At 46.0% G+C, this 23,022-nt stretch overlaps 1 protein-coding gene across 1 annotated transcript in view; it reads left to right on the top strand.

Moving 5' to 3' along the window:
* The window catches only part of clcn2b (chloride channel, voltage-sensitive 2b), a 120,373-nt gene that overhangs the window by 66,891 nt on the left and 30,460 nt on the right, over positions 1-23,022 (top strand). The window contains exons 13-16 of the mRNA XM_056611816.1: positions 11,426-11,495; positions 11,615-11,725; positions 12,719-12,932; positions 20,108-20,241. Of these exons, the coding sequence (XP_056467791.1) occupies positions 11,426-11,495; positions 11,615-11,725; positions 12,719-12,932; positions 20,108-20,241 (529 nt within the window). The remainder of the gene's footprint in view (positions 1-11,425; positions 11,496-11,614; positions 11,726-12,718; positions 12,933-20,107; positions 20,242-23,022) is intronic.

The raw sequence follows: 23,022 nt of genomic DNA, 5'->3' as shown, positions 1-23,022 counted from the left end.
ACCATTCTCACACACATTCACACACCGACGGCGGAGTCAACAACGCAAGCCATGGTTTAATGAGTTACTGTTGGGGTGCGGTAGTTTGATATTTTACCGTTGGGCTGTGGTGGTTTAATGTGTTTCCGTTGGGGTGTGGTCTGTGCTCCCCGGTTAGCGTCAATAGAGAAAGGGCAGAAGTGGGCCCACTCTAGAGTGAAAACATATTTTAATGGTGATGCAAACTGGCTCTAGGAGGAGGAATAATCCAGACACAGGCTTCACACTGACCTTTCTCTCTTTCTGATGGGAGGTGAGGCTGCATCAAGCCCCTCCCACTCCCGATTGCAATTGAACTGCCTCCACCGACATTTAGGCTCATCCTGTTAAACAGAAATAAGTGTTTAACACACATAACCGACACACACATAAACACATAAACACATAAACACACGCACGCACGCACGCACTCACGCACGCACGCACACAAAATCTCACACACACACGCACTTACAGAACCACCAGATTCAACGTCACAAAGCAACAATGACGTAGAACGTCATCAGATCAGGGAGAGCGAATAACAGCTCCACACACACACACACACACACACACACACACACACACACACACACACACACACACACACACACACACACACACACACACACACACACACACACACACACACACACACACACACCTGTTGGTGAGTATGAGTGTTTGCCCTTCCTTTTCTGCACCAAGAGCGAATCATCACTATGCCTTTGCGTGTGTTTGGGCAAAACGCCCTCTGCTAGGTGTGTTTGTGTGTGTGTGTGTGTGTGTGTCTGTGTGTCTGTGTGTGTACGTGTGCGTGTGTGTGTATGGCATAGAGCTTGCAGGACTTCAATTGGAAGGGGAATAGGTTTGGGGCCCCTAGGTTCCCAGAGGCCCTGGGCGAAAATCTGTCCTCTGAAACACAAACACGCACGCACACGCACACACACACGCACACACAGTTTGTGGATGACGTGTGAATGAAGTGCAGATGTCCGGACGCTGCGTGACAAGTACTCAGCCATGTGACTTGCTCTGTCCATCGCTGGCCCATGCTTTGCTCTGTTGGTACCTTTTGTTGTTCTATCCAACCAATCTTGCGTGCATTTAGACATTATGTTTGTGTGTTTGTCACAAATGGTGTATCAATCTATCTATATCAATAGTTATAGTTATAAATATCTCTCTCTGTTTCTCTGTTTCTCCCTCTCCCTGCCTCTCTCTTTCTCTTCCTCTCCCGTCCCTCCCTTAGTGTCTCTGTATGTGGGTAAGGCAGTATGTCAGATGTTGAAATACAGTGAGGGAGAGTGCAGACGGATATAGCCATGGCAGTTCCATCACATGACACAGTCCTGCATGCCCATTGGACCACAGCTATTTCAAAGTCGACCATCAAAACGTACAGCAAGGCCTCCGAACTTTAATGTAACCATCTTGTCACCTCGGCTTACAACCATTATAATGTGATGGCTCGTCCAATGGAGAATAAATGTGTTCGGTCAAACAAATTATGCATGTTGAGAGGTCATTTTCCTGTGTCTCGCCCACCTCCCCAAGCCTGCATGCTGAATCTTCCTGATTCAGCATGTCTGACCGTAGTGGTTGTTTTCTGTCCCTCTCAAACTCTCCTGTAGAGGGGCCGGCTCTAAACTGCCCTGATGAAAGTGTTTATTGAAAGACGTATTTCGCATGCTCTATGAGTATGAAAAAATACGTATGAAATGGAGTCCATGCCTTCGCAGCGATGATTATCGTACCAAACCAACCCAACCCCTCTCGTACAAAACAAACTGAATTCCTCTCAAAAGGGGTTTGTTATGATACAGACTGCAGTGAAGCTATCCTTCCTGTGTTGTTTTGCAACGTCCTCAGTTTCACCCCCCATTTGTTGCCTCCTGCCCTCCAGCCTTCCCGACTTCCCTCTGCTTGTTCCACTTGAGATGGGAGGGGAATGTGAGGTTTAGTGGACGTGTTCCTGTTACAGTACCGCAGAGCCCAGAAAGGGAACTAGGGCAGGGAGAGAGACGTCCGCACTCTGGGGAGCGTGTCCCTGCCCCTGGCCTCTTTAGCTTGATAAGCCTCAGCATCAACTAGGAGCTGGGCTCGCTCCCTCTCTTCCTCGCTTCCTCCCTCTCTCCCTCTCTCTCTAGCTTGCTCGCTCCCTCTCTCCCTCTGTCCCTCGCTCCCTCTCTCCATCGCTCCCTCTCTCCGCGTTCCCTTGTTCTCTCTCTCTCTCTCTCTCTCTCTCTCTCTCTCTCTCTCTCTCTCTCTCTCTCTCTCTCTCTCTCTCTCTCTCTCTCTCGCCCTCGCCCTCAGTAACCTCTAGGGTGGAGGAGCTCTATGAAGGAGAGAGACAGCAGTAACCTGTGGGCTGGAGGAGCTCTATGAAGGAGAGGGACAGCAGTAACCTGTAGGCTGGAGGAGCTCTATGAAGGAGAGGGACAGCAGTAACCTGTGGGCTGGAGGAGCTCTATGAAGGAGAGGGACAGCAGTAACCTGTGGGATGGAGGAGCTCTATGAAGGAGAGGGACAGCAGTAACCAGTGGGCTGGAGGAGCTCTATGAAGGAGAGGGACAGCAGTAACCTGTGGGATGGAGGAGCTCTATGAAGGAGAGGGACAGCAGTAACCTGTGGGATGGAGGAGCTCTATGAAGGAGAGGGACAGCAGTAACCTGTGGGCTGGAGGAGCTCTATGAAGGAGAGGTACAGCAGTAACCTGTGGGCTGGAGGAGCTCTATGAAGGAGAGGGACAGCAGTAACCTGTGGGGAGTAGACCTCGATTTTAAGGATGGACTCCAGGTCACAGCGACAGGGCTGATGAGTGCTGGTTACGAGAAGGTTGCTAGTTCGATCCCCGGCTCCTCCTAGCTTAGTGTCAAGGTGACCCTGAGCAAGACACCACACTCTAATGGCGTGTGTCCACCGAACAATTAGGTCCGGTACGATTAGGTGCGGTAGGTGACGGTGTAGTACAGTTAGGAACGGTTAGGTGCGGCACAGTTACGGCTCGCGTTTCCAGCACTTACAGTACCCTTATGGTAGGGCGGGGTTTAAGCTGGATGGCGAAAGCCGCGGCAGTGGAACCTCATAGCAGCCCGACACAGTGCAGCCTGCTAATTAATCCAATGAAAAAGAACGCCACAAAACAAAAGAGCAACAATGTAGGACGTCCATGAAGTACGTCAAACAGAGCGACATTCTCTTCAATAAACTAAGCTTTCGCCGTTGTCCAGAAATACCTTGTGGGTACTGTGTTTGTTTGTTATTATCCACCTGTCGCACGAAAGTGACTATTTTGTCGACCAATCAACGGATGGCATGTGCAGCTCGAACTTGTTGGCACCCTTCAGGCGTGAAAGTACCCCAACGGACGAGCACTGCGAGACGAGTACGGCTCAATACGGCTCGGTCCGGGTCACGCCCTATTTTGGCAGTGGAAACGTGATCCGTGCCGCACCTTTGCGAACTGAACCGACCCTCCGGTGGAAACGCGCCAAAAGTCATATCCCGGCCCTTGCAAGCCCATCCCCCTAAACCCCCCGTTGATTCTACTGATGTCTAAACGACATCGATGTCCGCGTATAAAGCATCAAGTGTGAATCACCCTCAGGTTTGAATCTCATATTTGAATCTCATATACAAATGCGGCAAAAATGAGGACATGTGTGAAAACGTCTTATAATTAGAATATTATTATGCACGCTTCATAACGTAATAGGGAAACAAAAACGTTAAATGTTGTAACATTATAGGCAAAATGTTATGATATTATGCGCTGGGGTTTCCATATTATAGCTATGGGTTTAACTACAACTAGAGGTTGCGCTCGGAAACTCTAGTATGGATAAAGGGGCAGAAATACATTTTCCCATGTGACCGTTACATACATTGTGATGGTCCTCACTGTATCCCTTCACTGTGACGGTCCTCACTGTATCCCTATCCCTATCCCTTCATTGTGATGGTCCTCACTGTATCCCTTCACTGTGATAGTCCTCTGTATCCCTTCATTGTGATGGTCCTCTCTGTATCCCTTCACTGTGATGGTCCTCACTGTATCCCTTCATTGTGACTGTCCTCACTGTATCTCTTCATAGTGATGGTCCTCACTGTATCCCTTCATTGTGACTGTCCTCGCTGTATCACTATCCCTTCATTGTGACGGTCCTCACTGTATCCCTTCACTGTGATGGTCCTCACTGTATCCCTTCACTGTGATGGTCTTCACAGTATCCCTATCCCTTCATTGTGATGGTCCTCACTGTATCCCTTCACTGTGACGGTCCTCACTGTATCCCTATCCCTATCCCTTCATTGTGATGGTCCTCACTGTATCCCTTCACTGTGATAGTCCTCTGTATCCCTTCATTGTGATGGTCCTCTCTGTATCCCTTCACTGTGATGGTCCTCACTGTATCCCTTCATTGTGACTGTCCTCACTGTATCTCTTCATAGTGATGGTCCTCACTGTATCCCTTCATTGTGACTGTCCTCGCTGTATCACTATCCCTTCATTGTGACGGTCCTCACTGTATCCCTTCACTGTGATGGTCCTCACTGTATCCCTTCACTGTGATGGTCTTCACAGTATCCCTATCCCTTCATTGTGATGGTCCTCACTGTATCACTGTCCCTTCATTGTGATTGTATTCCCTGTATTCCTGTCCCTCCCATGGATTCTTCTGATCATAGAGACTAGTGATTGGTCGTTCGCGACCGAATCAGTTCGAATGAACGAATCTTTAACAAGACTGGACCAAACTGATTTCGCTGTCATTCGTCTCGTTCATTCTCAGACTCGACTCTTCCCTGACCAACTAGTTGCTGACTCGCTGACTCACTGTTCGTTCACTGACTGTGAGTGGTGAAGAGGGAAGAGGCTTAGTGAGCGAGTGTACGATAATATGATTCAATATCAGTGAAATGGTAAATGCATGCCGTCTTTGTACTTTCTGTGTCATGCCAGATTAATCAAATATTTGAATGTCTCGTCAATCCGTCTCGTTCTTTCATGGTTCGTTCTCCACCCGGGACTCCCACCATTATTGCTAAATCAAGTCCATAATCTTGCTGATATGTTAAACATCCATTAATCAGCTACGCCCCCCCCCCCCATCTCGCTGTGTTTGGTTAAAGTTGTAATGTTGTGTTGATTGATGACCGACTTCCAAGATCTTTTAAGAATGAGAACGAGGGAGGAGCTGAGTCTGACTGACTCAGCTGAGAACCGTGCATTCCATGATTCGATTCACCGCTACCGGAAACACGACTGAATGAACGATTCTTCTTTGCGAACTGACCGACGCGAACTGAATCAAGGAAAAGAATCATTAAATCCATCACTAGTAGAGACTCTTCATGGGATCTCTGGACACGGTTCATCCTGAACAGAATTTATGCGCTAATCTGTTCCTCATGGCACCTTTCACCACTGTGATGCAGAGGCCTGCCCTCATCGTTATTAAGACTCTCTCTCGCTGGTCTTTTGCTGTACACACACCCACACAGAGGAGAGCAGGTCCACGGACATCTGAAGGTCTCTGCAGAGTCCACGAACATGTGAAGGTCTCTGCAGAGTCCACAGACATGTGAAGCTCTCTCCAGAGTCCACAGACTTAAGCCTGTGTTATGAGTTGGCGCAGGCTTAGATCCGCTAAGCCTGCGGAATGCTTATTAGAGGTTGAGCATCACCATATCTCCTTAGTTGTGTGTGTGTGTGTGTGTGTGTGTGTGTGTGTGTGTGTGTGTGTGTGTGTGTGTGTGTGTGTGTGTGTGTGTGTGTGTGTGTGTGTGTGTGTGTGTGTGTGTTGTGTTTCTGGAACCTAGCCCTGTTAAGATCTTTAGTTGCGTCGTTGTGTAATAATAATAATAATAAATGAAATTTATATAGGGCTTAATATGGTACTCTAAGACTCTTATGTGTATGTGTGTGCACCTGTTCCACTGGCTTTCTTAAGTTATTTGTATCTATTCACTTGTTTACCTGTGTGTGTCTGTTTGTGTGGAAGTTGTCTCCTCTGTGTGTGAGTGATGTGTCTGCGTGTGTCCGGGGGCCTGCTGTGCGTGCGTCAGGGTATGAGGCGAATTCAGTGCAGTCTTACAGGGGAAGATCCATTACGTGAGCGAGGCAGCTGGCCTTAATTACAGCTAACTATAGACTACAGAGGAAGTAGAGGAGAGCTGGAGAAAGAGACAGAGATTGAAAGAGGCATAGAGAGATGGAGGGATGCAATTTAAACCAATCAAACTATTTGGGGCTCTGGGATTATCTCCACATTATATAGATGAGGACTGCTGCTGGCGTCTGTACAGACACACTGCACTGAGGCTCGGTTTTGTCCATCACAAAAGTCTGAAAATGTTTACGTGTGTTTTATTTGGGGGGGTTGACAAATTGCATCAGCTTTCAAACATTAACATAGTTGAAATGTATCAATCACATGGTACTGTATAGATCATAAAAAAGAATCAGGGACCGGACAAAAGGAAATAGATATAATGAATTAGAAACTGGGAGTAAGTATTGAAATGACCAAATAACAACTATTTGCTAACATAGTCAGCATCTCCAGGGCCGTAGCCTCGTCCCTGACAAGGCCCTCTGATGGGGAAGTAGACCCAAAGGGACATCCTCACCCTAACCTGAGGGACCTATAGATTAGAGCACATGGGTCACCCCCAGGAACTCTGATTGGCCCAGTGGTCCGAGAGGAAATCCTGCAGACCAGGGGTAAGGACAGCGTGTGTCCTGGATCCACGCATTGATGGGCCAGCATCCTGCTCTTTATGCTCTATTGTCTTTATCCATCTTCCTAGTCTCGCTTCTTGGCTCTCTCTCTCGCTCGCTCTCTCTCTCTCTCGCTCACTCACTCACTCACTCACTCACTCACTCACTCACTCACTCACTCACTCACTCACTCACTCACTCACTCACTCTCGTTCTGCCTTTCTCACTCACTCTCGTTCTGCCTCTCACTCACTCACTCTCGTTCTGCCTCTCTCACTCTCACTCACTCTCGTTCTGCCTCTCTCACTCTCTCTCTTTCGTTCTGCCTCTCTCACTCTCACTCTCTCTCGTTCTGCCTCTCTCATTTTTTTCCCTTTCTCTCTCAGGTCCTATTTTTCACTGGTGCTTTTTCACTTTTATTTGTGTAATTTTCACAAGCACTGTTTGGAGTTTGGGGTTTAGAGAGATATCTTTGAATGAATGAACAGAGTTTAGAGAGATACGTATCTATGAATGAAAGAACAGAGTTTAGAGAGATCTCTGTTTACATTTAATTCTAAACCATGCTTCCATTGCTATGTATGCAGATGATGCAATTGATGACTCAAATTCTAGAAAAGGTTCTAAATGAAGAGCTAGTGCTGATTAGGAAATGGGTTAACATAAATAAATTGGTACTTAACATAGAAAAAACAAAATGCATAGTATTATGCTCTAAACGGGGAGGGAGACTAAAGCTGAAACTGCATTTAAAACTAGATGATAAAGAAATCGAACAGGTCACAGAAGTTTAGCTACTTAGTGTGCTGATTGACAGCCACATGTCCTTGACAAGTCAGAAGAAAGTTGAAGAAAATGAGTAGAGGGATGGCTGCAATTAGATATTGTAGGACATATTTACCAGGATGCTTAATTAAACAATTAATGCAAGCTTTAGTCCTATCTCATTACTGCACAGTCACATGTTCAAACACAAAATTATCTTTATAAGCTAGAGGTAGCTCAAAACCAAAAACTGCTCGTATGGTGCTCAACTGCTCATACAGAACTAGAGTATGTGAGAAGCTTAATACGTTGAATTGGTTACCAGTTAAACATAGGTTACACTACCCTCTTGTCAGCCTTGTAAGAAATATAATAAAAGCAAAGAGTCCTGTTAGCTTATTTAATAGCTTTATATTTTGTCATAATAAACACAAATCCTCTACATGTCAGTCATCGATATAGATTTATAGAACAGGGGCCGAACAGAGAACACTGCACTACAGAGCAATGGTAGCATGGAATTCTTTACCACGTTTTGATTAATGAAACAAGTAAGATAGCCTTTAAAATCAATTTGAAATTGTAGTTGTTTACACAAGGTGTTACATGTTTTTTTTTTTCTCTATTTTAAAAGAGGCTTTTTTCCTTTTCTTTTGGACCTCATAAGTACATAAGGGTTCTCATGGGTTGATTAGAATAACCAACCAATCAAGTAAGGATTTTAATTTCCGCTTTTTATTGAATGTTTTTGTATGTGTTGTATGCTGTGTGAATGCATGCTTGTGTGTCAAAAAAAGGATATGTAATTTGACATTTTTAAACCTCAGGAAGAACAGCAATCATCTGTGTAAGAGTGAGCTGATTGTGGATATGCAAACAATTTACAGAGATCTCCAAGAATAGATCAATCGAGTTTTGCGAGATATCTTTGAATGAATGAACAGGGTTTAGTGAGGTCTCTGTCAATGAATGAACAGAGTTTAGAGATAGCTCTGTGAATGGATTAACAGGCCTAGTGAAGGGGTTGTCGGGTGGATTTTGGGGTGGAGGAGTGTGGGTGAGCAGCTGGTAAGTTGGTTGGCTACGGTAGTATTAACGCAGTGTCGAGCATGTGTAGCGCTGTAGTTCTGTTTCTGGACTCCACAGATAGAGCCAACACTCTCGTTGAACGAGGCAGTGTCTTGAGAAACAACAATACTACAATAATAAACAATACATTTTCCCTGCTTAATAATCCAGCTATAGAAATGATGTCATCGGGTCTTAAATGGCCTGATCTGAAACTCACATTTATATTATATTATAGGCAGGAATGATCAGTTGAATTTGTCCATGGGGTTTTGATTTCACGACTGATGAAACTGGGATGACCAGGCACAGCAGCTGTCCGGCCAGCGGTCAAGCTTCATGTTGGCCGGTCCAGAGCCAGACGAGCACAATCAAGAGTCTCATATCAATCACACAATGGTACAGTTGGATGGGACGCTTTTAAAAGTCCACCTACTGAGAGAAAGCAAAAAATAGATAATCGGAAAGGGGGAGCTAATACTGGGCCTTCGAAAGAACGGACTATTGAAAAGGACCCAGCAGGGTCAACCTCAGGATCCTCTGACTTGTCTCCTACAGACAGAGGGGCGTGGTCTCCTACAGACAGAGGGGCGTGGTCTCCTACAGACAGAGGGGCGTGGTCTCCTACAGACAGAGGGGCGGGGTCTCCTACAGACAGAGGGGCGGGGTCTCCTACAGACAGATGGGCGTGGTCTCCTACAGACAGAGGCATACAGGCTAAGGAAACGGGTGCAAATGCTGCGAACAAATGAGGAGAAGAATGTTCAAACAGTTAATAATATAATCGGTTAAGTTGATACACATTATTGATATGTTTCATTACATCTCAGAAAAAGAAAATGCACAGTAGCTAGAACACTGAACACAGTAGCTAGCACCTTGTAATAAAATATTGAAAAAAAACATTTTCAATGTTTTATTTAAGTATGGGACACCTGAAGGTTGCAGAAGGCCAAACTTATTTCTCTACAACAATGGTAAGATATTGGCCAAAATAAATCCAACAATTTTGTATTCACTTCACTTTCACCATTACTAAAGACACCCAGGATCAATCAACCTTCTGGCTGTCTTTAATGTCAGTATGGAGAAAGGATGTCTTTCTCTTAGCTGCCGGAAAGCTGTCCTCACTCTCTAAGTCTACTGTGTACTGACTACAGCTCTATCTAGAAAGCATTGGCCAATCGTCTGAGAGACGTGATGGATCAGGTTTTGCACACAGACTGGCTGATCAATCAAAGACAACATAGCATTCATTCAAGAGCATTTGAACATCTCTATTCCGTCGTACCTCCAGCGTTGTGTTATTTCCATGGACCAAGATAAAGCATGGAGCACCAATACCTCTGTCAAGTCTTAGAGTCTTTCTCCCTTGGTTTCATTCATGATCAGGGTGATCTATAGTGACGTTGAAAGTGTATTGGAAGTCAACGGTGGCTTAAGTGCACCTTTGACATCGGCCGGGGTATTCGAAAAGGCAGTTGTCTTTGGTAGGCTTTACTCACTTGCAATCCAACCTTTACTGTGTAGGATTAGGAGAGAGCTGAGAGGGGTCAAGGTAGTGGATGGTGCCGCTCCATTATGTGTCTCTGCGTATGCAGAATGTTCTATCTATTAGGGAGGATAGTGAAGAAACATTGACATGCATTGTGGAGCTTTATGGGAGAATCTCCTCCTCAAAGGTAAATCAGCTGACAGCACGGCGTCAGTTGAAGAAAATGGAAAAAAGAAAGACCCAAACCACCTGAAGGGCTTATATTGGCCACATACGGTATCAAATTCCTCGTGATAGTGAGGGAGAGAAGGCCCTTTTAAGAAATGGAGATGGCTTTTACCCCCGTATTTTTTTTAGGGGGCCCACCACTATCGCAAATAATCTTGTGACACCTGTAGTCTGGCATTGACGTAGTGTTTCAGACACCCTAGTGAGCCTTTTAGCCATGATTCAGGGCATTATTCTAGATTCATTTTAGGAAAAGTTGCACTGGATATCACAAGATGTTTTATATGTATCTGAAGTAGAGGCACGGTTTGGTCACCTTGAATGTAGGAAGGGAGCTTTTAGATTGGAGTGTTTAAGAAATCTTCTATAAGGACCCCCGGATTTACCAAGGAGGCCAGTTGTAGAGATGATTTTAGGGTAAATTGGGAATATGAACTTGGGATTTTGTACTTTTGACTCATTTTTTTCAGTCTTAAATGTTTGCCACCTTTCTATGTGAGTGTTTTTTAAGTGTGGAATATGATGGATAGAACAAGTTTGCACTGCAATCAATCACTTCACTTGCTTCTAAGGGAGCCTGTCCTAAGAGGAGCACGGCTGGAGACTCCCCAGCAAGTTGGGACTTTAATTATATGCAGTGTGGTGACAGTGAAAATACACAAAGAAGAAAACAGGGAGATTGATACATTTTTTGTTTAGGCAAGCAAAACTTGCGATCTACTATAGTAGGTGGAAGAAAATACAAAGTGGTCAAGGAAGAGAATGTGTTGCAAACGTCAAGGGTTTGGTAAAAGCACAGAGTTTGCTAGAATGTAAGCATTATGAAAAGATGAAGGATCAGGAGGACATTTGAAAAACATTTGGGATGTTGATGGTGTTTTGTTGTCTTTCTTTGATGGCGATATATATATTTTTTTTTGCATGTTTTATGACAATATATACTATATATTGTAAAGCTTAATTGGCTTATCTAAAAAAGTGACAAATCTCTTGCAATAAATGTTGCAATAAGGTTATGTTGAAAATCAATAAATGTCTGTCTGTGTCTCTCTCTGTCTCTGTCTCTGTCTCTGTCTCTGTCTCTGTCTCTGTCTTTGTCTCTGTCACTCTCTGTCTCTGACCAGTTCTGGATGTCTGCCTTGGCCACCACCATCCCCGTCCCCTGTGGCGCCTTCATGCCCGTCTTTGTCATCGGTAAGACACTGTGAGGGGCTTTGTGTGTGTTAACCTGTCCCAGGGTAGTTATGTACAAGATGGGGATTCCCGGATGGTTTGCTCTCACCGTAATGTTCTTAACCTGACCCTGTGTCCAGGGGCGGCATTCGGTCGTCTGGTGGGAGAGAGCATGGCGGCCTGGTTCCCCGACGGCATCCACACGGACGGAGTCATCTACCCCATCGTGCCCGGGGGCTACGCAGTCGTTGGTAAGGTCCCCCCCTCGACCCTCACCAGGTCCCCCCACGCCATCCATGTCCTATCCAAGGAGATTTGTTGTAATTAGATGAGTCAGCCAGCTATTCCTGCTAGCTCCAGCCTTCCCCTCTGTCTCAGACCTATTAAAGCAGCCTCTTCTCTTCAGCACAACAGCCCAGCCAACACTGTTGCTGGCTGATGATCTGGTGACGTCCCAGACAGAGGTTCCCACACACTGTTCTGTCTGACCCTTATCCTCTCATGAGAAGCCTCTGTTTCCATGGAGAACACGGTGGAGCCGCTCCTTGCTAATGGAAGTGCTGTCACAGTCCATGTCTCTTATGGGAGGCCCTCCCTGGACCCTACCGCTGGGGTTTCTGCTCACTGCCCGTTTTTTTGGGGGTAGGGTAGGGGCATGGACAGGCAATTTACGTTTGGCAGAGACAGAAAGGCAGTGTAACAGACGGAATTATGTACGAGAAGAAATACAATTGACCTATTTATTTATTTCTCTCCCCCTCCCTCCCTCTCCCTGTCCCTCTCTCTGTCTCTCCCTCTCTCTGTGTGTCTTTTTCTCCATGTAAATATCCATCTATCTTGGTTTATCGCTTAATTATCTTTCCTGCTTCCACTTTGTGAACAGTTCTCAGCAGAGACTGATTGGAACGGGAGACAGGGAGCCTGTTATTTAGACTGCTCATGACAGAAGCCTCCTTAGCGGGATGTAGGAGGTTAAACAGGGACCCTGTTCTTTGGACTGCTCATGAGAGAAGCCTAATTGGCGGTAGGAGGCTCCTTACTACTGGGACAGAAGTCTGATATATATCCCAAGGTTTTGCTCACTTTTGTGTATATATGTATATATATCTCTATATATATATCTATACTGTTCCTACGTACCGTGTGCTGTACCGTGTTACTTTACTTTTAAGTTATCCTCACACTCTATCAGTGAGTGTGAGGAACCAGAAGCAGGCGGCTGTACTAAGCCCCTCTGTCCCCAGGTGCGGCTGCTCTGTCGGGGGCTGTCACCCACACGGTGTCCACGGCAGTCATCGTGTTCGAGCTGACGGGCCAGATCTCACACATCCTGCCCGTGATGATTGCGGTGATCCTGGCCAACGCCGTGGCCCAGTCCCTGCAGCCCTCCCTCTACGACTCCATCATCCGTATCAAGAAGTTGCCATACCTGCCCGAGCTGGGCTGGGGACACCATGAGTAAGTACTGGGACCACCACCATTATGTACTGGGGACACCAAGAGTATGTACCAGGGGACACCAAGGCTAGGTACACCACGAGAAAGTACTGGGACCACCACCAGTATATACTGGGGACACCGCCAGTATGTGGCTGTAATAATAGTCGCTAGTAAATGAGTATATTATTAAAATCCTTCTAAAGCGACGCCCCGTAGCTGGGGGGTTGATGGGTAATGTGTATCCTCACACTGGATGCCAGCGTTCAAAGGGCTACCGGAATATTCTAATAATCTTTAAAGATCCTATATCATGCTTTTTTTGCGTTAATAATTGCATTTGAGGGTACTACTAGAATAGGGTCACATGTAGGGATCGACCGATACCGATTTTTTAGGGCCGATACCGATACCGATATTTTTTCATCAGCCTTAGCCGATACGCCGATACCGATTTTCTTGGGCCGATTTTTTTATTTTTTATTTTTTTAAAGAAACATTTATTGAACTTCAATATAAAAAACAATATTTAACAAAAAGTAAAAACAGGTGAAGTAGAACAAGTAAGAACAAGTAGATGAACAATATTTAACAAATAGTAAAAACAGGTGAGGTAGAACAAGTAAGAACAAGTAGATGAACAATATTTAACAAATATTAAAAACAGGTGAGGTAGAACAAGTAAAAAAAAATAAAATAAAAAATAAAAAATCTGCGAAAATCAGCCGCGTATCGGCCGATACCGATACACGTAAAAAACGCGAATATCGGCCGATAATATCGGCCGACCGATATATCGGTCGATCCCTAGTCACATGCCTGTATAACACCTGCGAACTTGTCTCCGTTTTCTTGGTCAATTGGGTCAATCACGTAAATCGCGTAGAACCGGAGATTTCTTTTGGGGGGGGGGGGGAATGCTGTCCTTCATATGAAACATTATTGGATAATTCTTATAATTGACATTTCTCTGGGCCAATCGGTATCTCAGCATTTGCTTCAGAAACTTGAAGCACCCAGCGCCAACTGAGCTCGCCTTTCGATGACGCTTGGCTACCGCGCGAGTCTGATGGAAACTCTTAACGTCAATTTGAAGTAGGGGTGTAGGCCTACGTTATAAACAGTATAGAAAGCACACCAGTGTGAATTTGCGCTATGGTATGGATTTTGACGTTACCGTGAGATCGTTGTGCCCGGTAGACAGTGTTGTGTGTAACGCGTAACAAAGTAGGTAACGCGTTAATCCAGTAACCTAACTACTTTTTCATGTAAAAATTAAAGTTATGCGCAACTACTGAAAATATGGTAACGAAACATAGTTCCTTTTTCAATTCGGCGCCACGTTACTTTTCCCAGGGACAGATTTGACAGCGATACTGCCTTCTCAGGCAGTATGCTATTGCGCATGCTCTCAGGCAGTATGCTATAGCGTAAGCACGCAGGCGCGCAGCAAGCGCTCATGCGTGCATGTGCAATAGTCCCTTCATAAGCTCTCATTCCAATCCACACCGTACAAGACAGACGCTGGTAGAGTGAAGCTGTCTCAGACAGCTTCCGCAGGCATTTTGAAAGCCAGTCCTTACTCCCCCGCCCCCTCTCCAATTACCTGGTCGTCTCTGTAGTCACCTGACAGCCCAGTCAGGGTAAGCGATCCTACTTCCCCCACATCATTACAGCGAGCTCCTCCTTTATTGCTTCTGGTGAACACTAACACTGTGTGCGGTGTGTTCTCCAGACACACATGCAGACACATTCACATACACACAAGCAGATACACACACAGTTACGCACGCACAAACACACACACATACATGCTCACACACACTCAGTCACACACGCAGAGTTACGCATTTACAGACATACTGCTGAACTACTCTTCTTCACTCTTGGGAATGAAGACAGATGACCCCCAGATCACCCTCAACTGCATTATTCAATTTGCCAAATCCATTATCTTTGCCATATCTTTCTATGGATATGATGCATGCCTGTGTACGCAGGTATTAGGTCTAGTGTGTGTACCTACACACACACACAGGCATGCTCAGCCACACAAACACACACACAAGCAGGGGCGGTTCTAGGTGGGGGCCAGCAGGGGCCAGTTCCCCCGTAAAACTGAGCTCATACCCCCCAGTAGCCCCCCCTCCAAACGCTGTTTTTTTTCTTTTTAACTCCGTCCGGACGGGGGTTTGATTGCTTGCGATGGGATGGCACTTTAGATTTATAATATATCATACTGACTTTATTTCTGTTGATGATGTATGATACTAAGTGGGTTCGATGTCAGTGAAATAAACCCAAAATGTTGTCATATTGACAATTTCTTTAACCAATGTAACATTTCAAATGTATTATATTGACAATTGCTGTAACTTATGGAAACACTTAATAGTATGAAATAAATGCTGTAACGGGAAAAAGCCAAATTATTGTTTATTTTGTTGAAGTGAATGCCGTTACTTAGTACTAAACTAAATATTTAGGTTCAATGAGCCCCTCCAACCAAACAACTGGCCCAAGTCTGGCCCCCCCATGAAAATGTGTCTAGAATCACCCCTGCACACAAGGGTGGGGTGTCAGCTGCCATCGAACGTGTAGTGGCCGGTGAGCTGGGACAGCGAGGGGACACGGAGTAAAGGTTCAGTTAGACTGAAACCCATTTGGTTTGATCAGCCGCAAATGCTGCTCCCGGGGGAAATCAGTGCTGGCCCCGGGCCATACGGACCGCTGGCCTCACTGACCGCTGGCCCGTCAGTCCCCCCAAAGAGGAGAGCAGGGTCTGGAGTGCGGGGGTCTTGAGCGTGGGGGTCTGGAGCGTGGGGGTCTGGAGCGCGGGGTTCTGGAGCGCGGGGGTCTGGAGCGCGGGGATCTGGAGCGCGGGGGTCTGGAGCGCGGGGGTCTGGAGCGCGGGGATCTGGAGCGCGGGGGTCTGGAGCGCGGGGGTCTGGAGCGCGGGGTTCTGGAGCGCGGGGGTCTGGAGCGCGGGGATCTGGAGCGCGGGGATCTGGAGCGCGGGGGTCTGGAGTGCAAGTGTCTGGAGCGCGGGGGTCTGGAGCGTGGGGGTCTGGAGCGCGGGGTTCTGGAGCGCGGGGGTCTGGAGCGCGGGGATCTGGAGCGCGGGGGTCTGGAGTGCAAGTGTCTGGAGCGCGGGGGTCTGGTGCGTGTATGGAGTTAGATTCATGCCAAAACCCCGCACACACGCAAAACGTGTTTTGCTCACGCATAGCGTGTTTTGCTCACGCATAACGATTCACACGCACACAAAACGTGTTTTACTCACGCAAAATGATTCACACACACGCTCAGTGTGGTTTGCAAATACAAAACATCATTCACAAACTAAAGCATCTTGCTTCAGAAACAAATACAGTATGTTTTACACAAAGTACAAAAAAAAATCCTTCAAGTACACAAAACAATTCTACAAGTACGGAACACGAAAGCTGCGCGTGGATCGGAATGCATTTGCGCATGGATCGGATTGCATTTGCGTAGGGAACAGCAAGGCGGAAAATTAGTGCCAAAAGTCACGTGACAAATAAATGTCCTGTTATTCACACTACACAACAGCAGGTGGCGGTGTTGAGTCAGTTTAAGGCCGCCAGGACGATCTTTTTTCTCCCCAAAATCTTTATTTGATGCCAAAACAGAGTGGCGACACTTCCATTGGACTCACCTGTTGGCCGCTCATTTTGTTCAATTTAATCTCCCAAACTAGCTTTTCTCCATGTCGTACGATTCCGTGACAAAGATTTTGGGGAGAAAAAAGATCGTCCTGGCGGCCTTAAACTGACTCAACACCGCCACCTGCTGTTGTGTAGTGTGAATAACAGGACATTTATTTGTCACGTGACTTTTGGCACTAATTTTCCGCCTTGCTGTTCCGTACGCAAATGCAATCCGATCCGTGCGCAAATGCATTCCGATCCACGCGCAGCTTTCGTGTTCCGTACTTGTAGAATTGTTTTGTGTACTTGAAGGATTTTTTTTTGTACTTTGTGTAAAACATACTGTATTTGTTTCTGAAGCAAAATGCTTTAGTTTGTGAATGATGTTTTGTATTTGCAAACCACACTGAGCGTGTGTGTGAATCATTTTGCGTGAGTAAAACACGTTTTGTGTGCGTGTGAATCGTTATGTGTGAGCAAAACACGTTTTGCGTGTGTGCAGGGTTTTGGCATGAATCTAACTCCATATGCGTGGCCGCTACCCAACCATGGGCCCTTCTAACGCCATAATGGGCCATGGAGAGTGCCACTTAGCTTTACTACTACAGCCAATGAAGGAACAGCGTTGTCTTGTTTTCTCTTTCCTCCACTGATCCAGAAGGTGGTAAAGCAAAGGCCTCTGAAGGTTGACCTGTGAACCTTAATCTGTGAACCATGACCTCTGAAGGTTGACCTGTGAAGGTTGACCTGTGGAGGTTGACCTGTGAAGGTTGACTGTAAACCTTGTCCTGTGAACCTTGACCTGTGAATGTTGACCTTTGAACCTTGATCTCTGACGTTGTGTGTTCAAACAAACCGAAACCGCTGTAACCACCAGGGAAGAAGGAAGGTGAGCGGGGAGTTGATGGCTCCTGAAACACTTCGCCCCCTGTACGCTGAGAACAGCTCTCAACACTGAGGCTCTGACACAAAGCTCCTTCAACAGATGATACAGACACACACACACACACACACACACACACATAGACACACACCTGTTTCTGCCCCGGGAACAACAATTCATTTCTGCTGAGTAGCACTCTGGTCCACACACAACGTCGCCCCTCACACCCTCCACACACACGACCCTCCCCCTCCTGGATGAGTCTGCGTTGCCGCCCGTCCCTGGATCTGGACTCTGGGCAGCGATGGATGGGATGCAGCAGTGGGCGGGATTGGGGCGCTTTTGACTCCAGTCAAAGCCAAAATTGAATTGGTTTTCTTTTTCATACAAGCCCCCCTTCACACAAAGACACACACCTCGCGCCCCCCGCCCGTACTCAATCAATCATTCGATCATGCCTCCTTCTCCACCTCTGTTCCCTGTTTGTTTTTTTAAACCTCGCCACCGACCTCATCTCCACAATCACACCATTCCTCCCCCCTCCCTCTTTACCTCTCCTCTAATCTCATAACCCACAAGTTTCTCTTCTCCTAGTTTGTGGGTAAGCTCGGATGCGAAGGGGAGGGGGGGAGGGAAATAAGGGGAGGGGAGTTAGGGATGGAGGGAGGGAAGGCTGGGTTGTCAGTGTGTTGTGGTGTTCCTCCTGAGGTCTTCAAATCTAATCTTTCTATTACAATTAGGGCATTTAGCAGACGCTTTTATCCAAAGCGACTTATATCGGTTAATACACACATTGACACACCAACCATGCAAGGCGAAAGCCAGCTCGTCAGGAGCAGTTAGGGTGAAGTGTCTTGCCCAGGGACACATCAACACTCAGCTAGGAGGAGCTGGGGATCGAACTAGCAACCTTTCGGTTACAAGTCAACTGCTCCACCTCCTGAGCTAAGCCAACCCTCCGGAGGCAGCTGCCTCGGCCGCTGAGCAATCGGATTAGTACCCCTGTCACGTTGGCATACGACCTGCCGGAGCTGTCCTTCGCCGTTCAGGCCGCGTAGCAGAGGAGCGCTCTCTAGCGGACGATCAGACCCTATGATCACAGCGGATTATGCTCAGAGACACGATTGCTATCCGGATCTTTGCTGCTCTGCTCGCCGTGACTGTCGCTTCTTCTTTCTCCTCTTTTTGCCTTTTGCAACTCAGATTCCACATGCCTGGTTCACGCGAACACATGGCCAGGTTTAGGGAGTGATACCTTAAACAGTTAAGGGGCAGTAAAACTGTATTTCAGACTAACCACACTCACAGAAACCTCAAACTAAGAAGGAACCCAGTGTTCACATGCATGCTGAACCTTTGGTGTGATGATTAAGGATCAGGGGTCAACCCCGCTCCGGTCGGGCGGCAGGGCGCTCCTTGTGTGTGGTGAATGATCTGATACACCTTGGGCCCTATCTTGCATCTGGCGCAATTAACTTAATCACTGATGCATGTGTCGTTGCTAGTTTGCAACTGGCGCAGAACGTTCTTTTCCCTCATGCGCCATGCCTCGGTAAATTAGGGAATGATCTTGCACCCCAAGGGGCGGTTCAGCGAAAGGAGGAGGCGTGTTCTAGCGCAAACGTTCCCTGGTGCTATTTTGCAGTTTCAGAAACCACTTGCGCCACAAACCAGGAAATATCTGGTTTAAAGTCAGTGGCGTGTTGTTCGGATGCTATTTTAAGGGCGCATGCATAATGTTGCTTGTGCACCTCGTGCATACACTTTGCTTCTCTCATCTACCTAGCCACACATTCTTGGTAAATTGGTAATTTGGCAAAGAACAGCTGATACAGCGGTATTAAGTTGTACTTGTAAATCAATGCATCTGCAAACAGCGTACAGCAAACACATATTTTCTTGACACAGACATCGTGTACATGCCCATAACTTTCTGGATTGATGAGTATTTGATCATGAGAAAACATTGTTTTACCGCGAGTGAGTGTTAAAAAGAATGAATGAATGCGGGCGCGCGTGTGGGTATGTGCAAAATAATTAATTAATGCGGGTGCGCGTGTGTGCGTCCATCTGTTTAAACACACGCAAAATAAACACGTAACGCATAATGCAGTCCATGGCAATGTATATTAACGGGGGGACACATGCATATTAGGAACACAAGTCGATAAAGATAATGCATACAATACTGATAAGAAACTATGTTTATAATGTATTGCGTATAATATCATTAAATAGAACCACAGTTACTGCATATCATATGTTATATCATATAAGTTTTCTTTGCCAAAATTTATTTGAGGACTCAACTTCAAAAAAACTATTTTTGAAGTTGTGGAAGAAAACCTAATTCCATGTGTGAATCAAGCCATATTATTTGGCCATAAACTGAGCAATTTGAAGTTTGAAATTCATGTGCATCTGTCTCATCGGAGACTGCAGAGGTGCTGTCAAAATATCAACTCTTCAGATAAAAATGCGCTAATGGCTCTTAAAGGGGATGGGAGCTGGCACTCTCATTGGTTTATTGCACGTTACGCCCAAACCACACCTACGGGTAATTGGGCTACTTCAGACCCAACCTTTTTAGGCCCCTTGTGTTCTACCTGTTGCACTCAGACGCTCCCTCTGTCCTCACCCAGGAAGTACAACATCCGCGTGGAGGACATCATGGTGAGGGACGTGAGGTACATCACCCTCAACTGCTGCTACCGGGACCTCCACAACGTCCTGCTCACCGGGAACCTCAAGACCCTCGCACTGGTGGAGTCTGCTGGTGAGAGACTAACACACACACGCACGCACACACACGCGCACACACACGCGCACACACACACACACACACACACACACACACACACACACACACACACACACACACACACACACACACACACACACACACACACACACACACACACACACACACACACACACACACACACGCACGCGTCCACACACGCACCCCCACGCTTTCTCATATATAAATGCATGCATAAGCAAACACAAACAAGCAAACACACAATCACACTGAATTCAACCTAAGCATTAGTTAATGATGCATTTGGCGACTTAGTTATTCTGTTAAGAGTATAGAGTGGCAGCATCGCATCCACTTTTACTGGTGGACTGCTGTGTGCAGCAATTATTTCCCTATTGTAATCTAATTTTATATTTTGCTTTCCTATGTAAGGCTAGGTGTTGGTGTATGCAGTCTAGGGTTATCCTGCACTAAGATTAAGCATAGCCGACTGATGGAAAAATCATATACGATATCGTTTTATATATGCAGCCCAATGATTGCTAATTTGTTGAAACGTTAGCGTGGTTTAAAAACTTTAAACACAGTAACACACACAAAAAATTGTTGTAATGTTTGTCTACTCTAGAACGTGCTCTAGTCCAAAATGACAATGCCTGGATAGAGCCACTGCCATTACACAAAGGGGATATCAAACAAAGAATAAGGAAATTTACTGAAAGCAGAACATAGTTTTACAACATAAGGCACACAGAAGTACTTTTTTATTTTTTTGGGGGGGGGGGATTTGCTACTGTTATTGACCGGAAATCACCAACATTCATATTTATTTTATTTTAATAATACTGAACATAAATTTAAAAAAAATAATTGCATACTATATTGCAATCGCAATATTGGTCAAAATAATCGCAATTCGATTATTTCCCCAAATCGTTCAGTCCCACTCAGCACCCCCGTCCTCCAATGGAACACTCCACTGTTAGACTCTTTCTTTACACAGAGATTTGACTATTAAAGACAAAGCTTTGACAAATACGAATAGCCAAAGATTCAAGGTCCCTCTAATCAAGTCCATAAAATGTTTGTGGAAATGCTCCTGTACATGGGCCATCTACAGCTGGTGGTATATGGTCTTTCGCAAGGGGAAGGCATACGACTGCAAAAACAACCCCCAAACCAAAGAACCCCACTTTCCATGGCGATGGACGGTGTTCCTGCGCTCTGCCTTTGTCCTTTGTGTGGTTTGTGTTGTGTGTTTTTTGATAGTATTCCATTTAATCCATGGGTTGGCTGACGCAGTCTTCTCCACTGCTCCACTGAATGTCGATTTGATATTCCATGAGCGTCTCAATTATGCAATCATGCTGGAACAATTAGCTGCGGCATTTAACCAAACACAAAATTAGCACGTCCTATCACAAAGGCAATTACTTAAAACAAACACCCTCTTGCTGACACACACACACACACACACACACACACACACACACACACACACACACACACACACACACACACACACACACACACACACACACAGTATGTAAATATACCAATTTGAATGTAAGCGGATGTAGTTGCAGTCATATGCATGTGCATACACATCCCCCCCACCTACACATACACACACTGTTGATGATGTTCTGTCAACAACAATTTGATGTTGTGGTTGTTGTGTAACTCACCTCAACATGTGGCTTCCCTAGTTGTCTCAACACTTGTACATGTCTTGACCTCTTCAATCATAGCTGTACCTTCTGTCTGACCCCTGCTGCTCCTCTACCTTTTACCCGCCTGGTGGTGCCAAACCCCCCCCTTGCTCCTCCACCTCCTCCTCCTCCTCCTCTGGAGTCCATGATCATGCTGTAACGCAGGCACAGCGTTATGGGTGGGCCTGACAGACCTAGGACCATCCACTGTTCAACAGGCCCACCCAAAACTTTTCTTCAAAAATATAAAAATAAAGGTTAATATATTTTAATCATTATTATTAAAGCTTCTGAAATGCTTTATTTTTGCAATGCAGCAAACTTTGTTGATATTGATGCTTGATCCGATTTGCGTTTGGGGGCTGTTATCTTCGGTGAAATCGCGGTATAGTATTAATTATTATCACGTAGTAGCCTAGGCTACATTTGAATGCATCTTCTTTGTATATGGTGCGTAATGGAAATTCCAAAGCGCTCTTCTTAGGTCAGAACCAAGAGACATTTTTACACTCCCGGACCCTACACACACTGGCGGTTTCTTGATGTAATTTCGATCAGACGCTCTGCTGTTCTCTCCAGTTCTAACTGGAGAGACGGTGAAATCTGCGAGCTGCTGACCATCATGGGAGAGAAGGTGATGCAGTCACATTTTAGCAAAGACGTTGAAAGATGGTGCGTCTACGAGAAAGACGCAGAAGAACGTTCCTTGCGTGCCAAGCCGCGACCGAACCGGCATGGCAGTGTAAAAAGGCCTGAGGAGAGATCGCGGATAGGTCCGTCCTATGCACTGAAACTTTTTACAATGCAACAAAATATTTAAAGAACATAAAGCTATTCAAATCTCTACATGCGCGGATAATATAACAGTATATTAGTCAGTCATTTGTATTAGGTTAAACAGGGATTTGATAATGTTTTTAATTTAAGGACCACCCACAATTGGTCTGGCCCATCCACAACTGGAATTCTGGCGCCGTGCCTGCTGTAACGTGTGTCCTCTCCACCTCCTCCTCCTCTCCCTCCTCCTCCTCCTTCTCCAGAGTCCATGATCCTCCTGTAACGTGTGTCTCCTCCTCCTCCTCCT

The sequence above is a fragment of the Gadus chalcogrammus genome, chromosome 16, assembly GCF_026213295.1.
Source record: "Gadus chalcogrammus isolate NIFS_2021 chromosome 16, NIFS_Gcha_1.0, whole genome shotgun sequence".
Classification (NCBI taxonomy): Eukaryota; Metazoa; Chordata; class Actinopteri; order Gadiformes; family Gadidae; genus Gadus; species Gadus chalcogrammus.
This window is presented reverse-complemented; position numbering and strand designations above follow the sequence as displayed.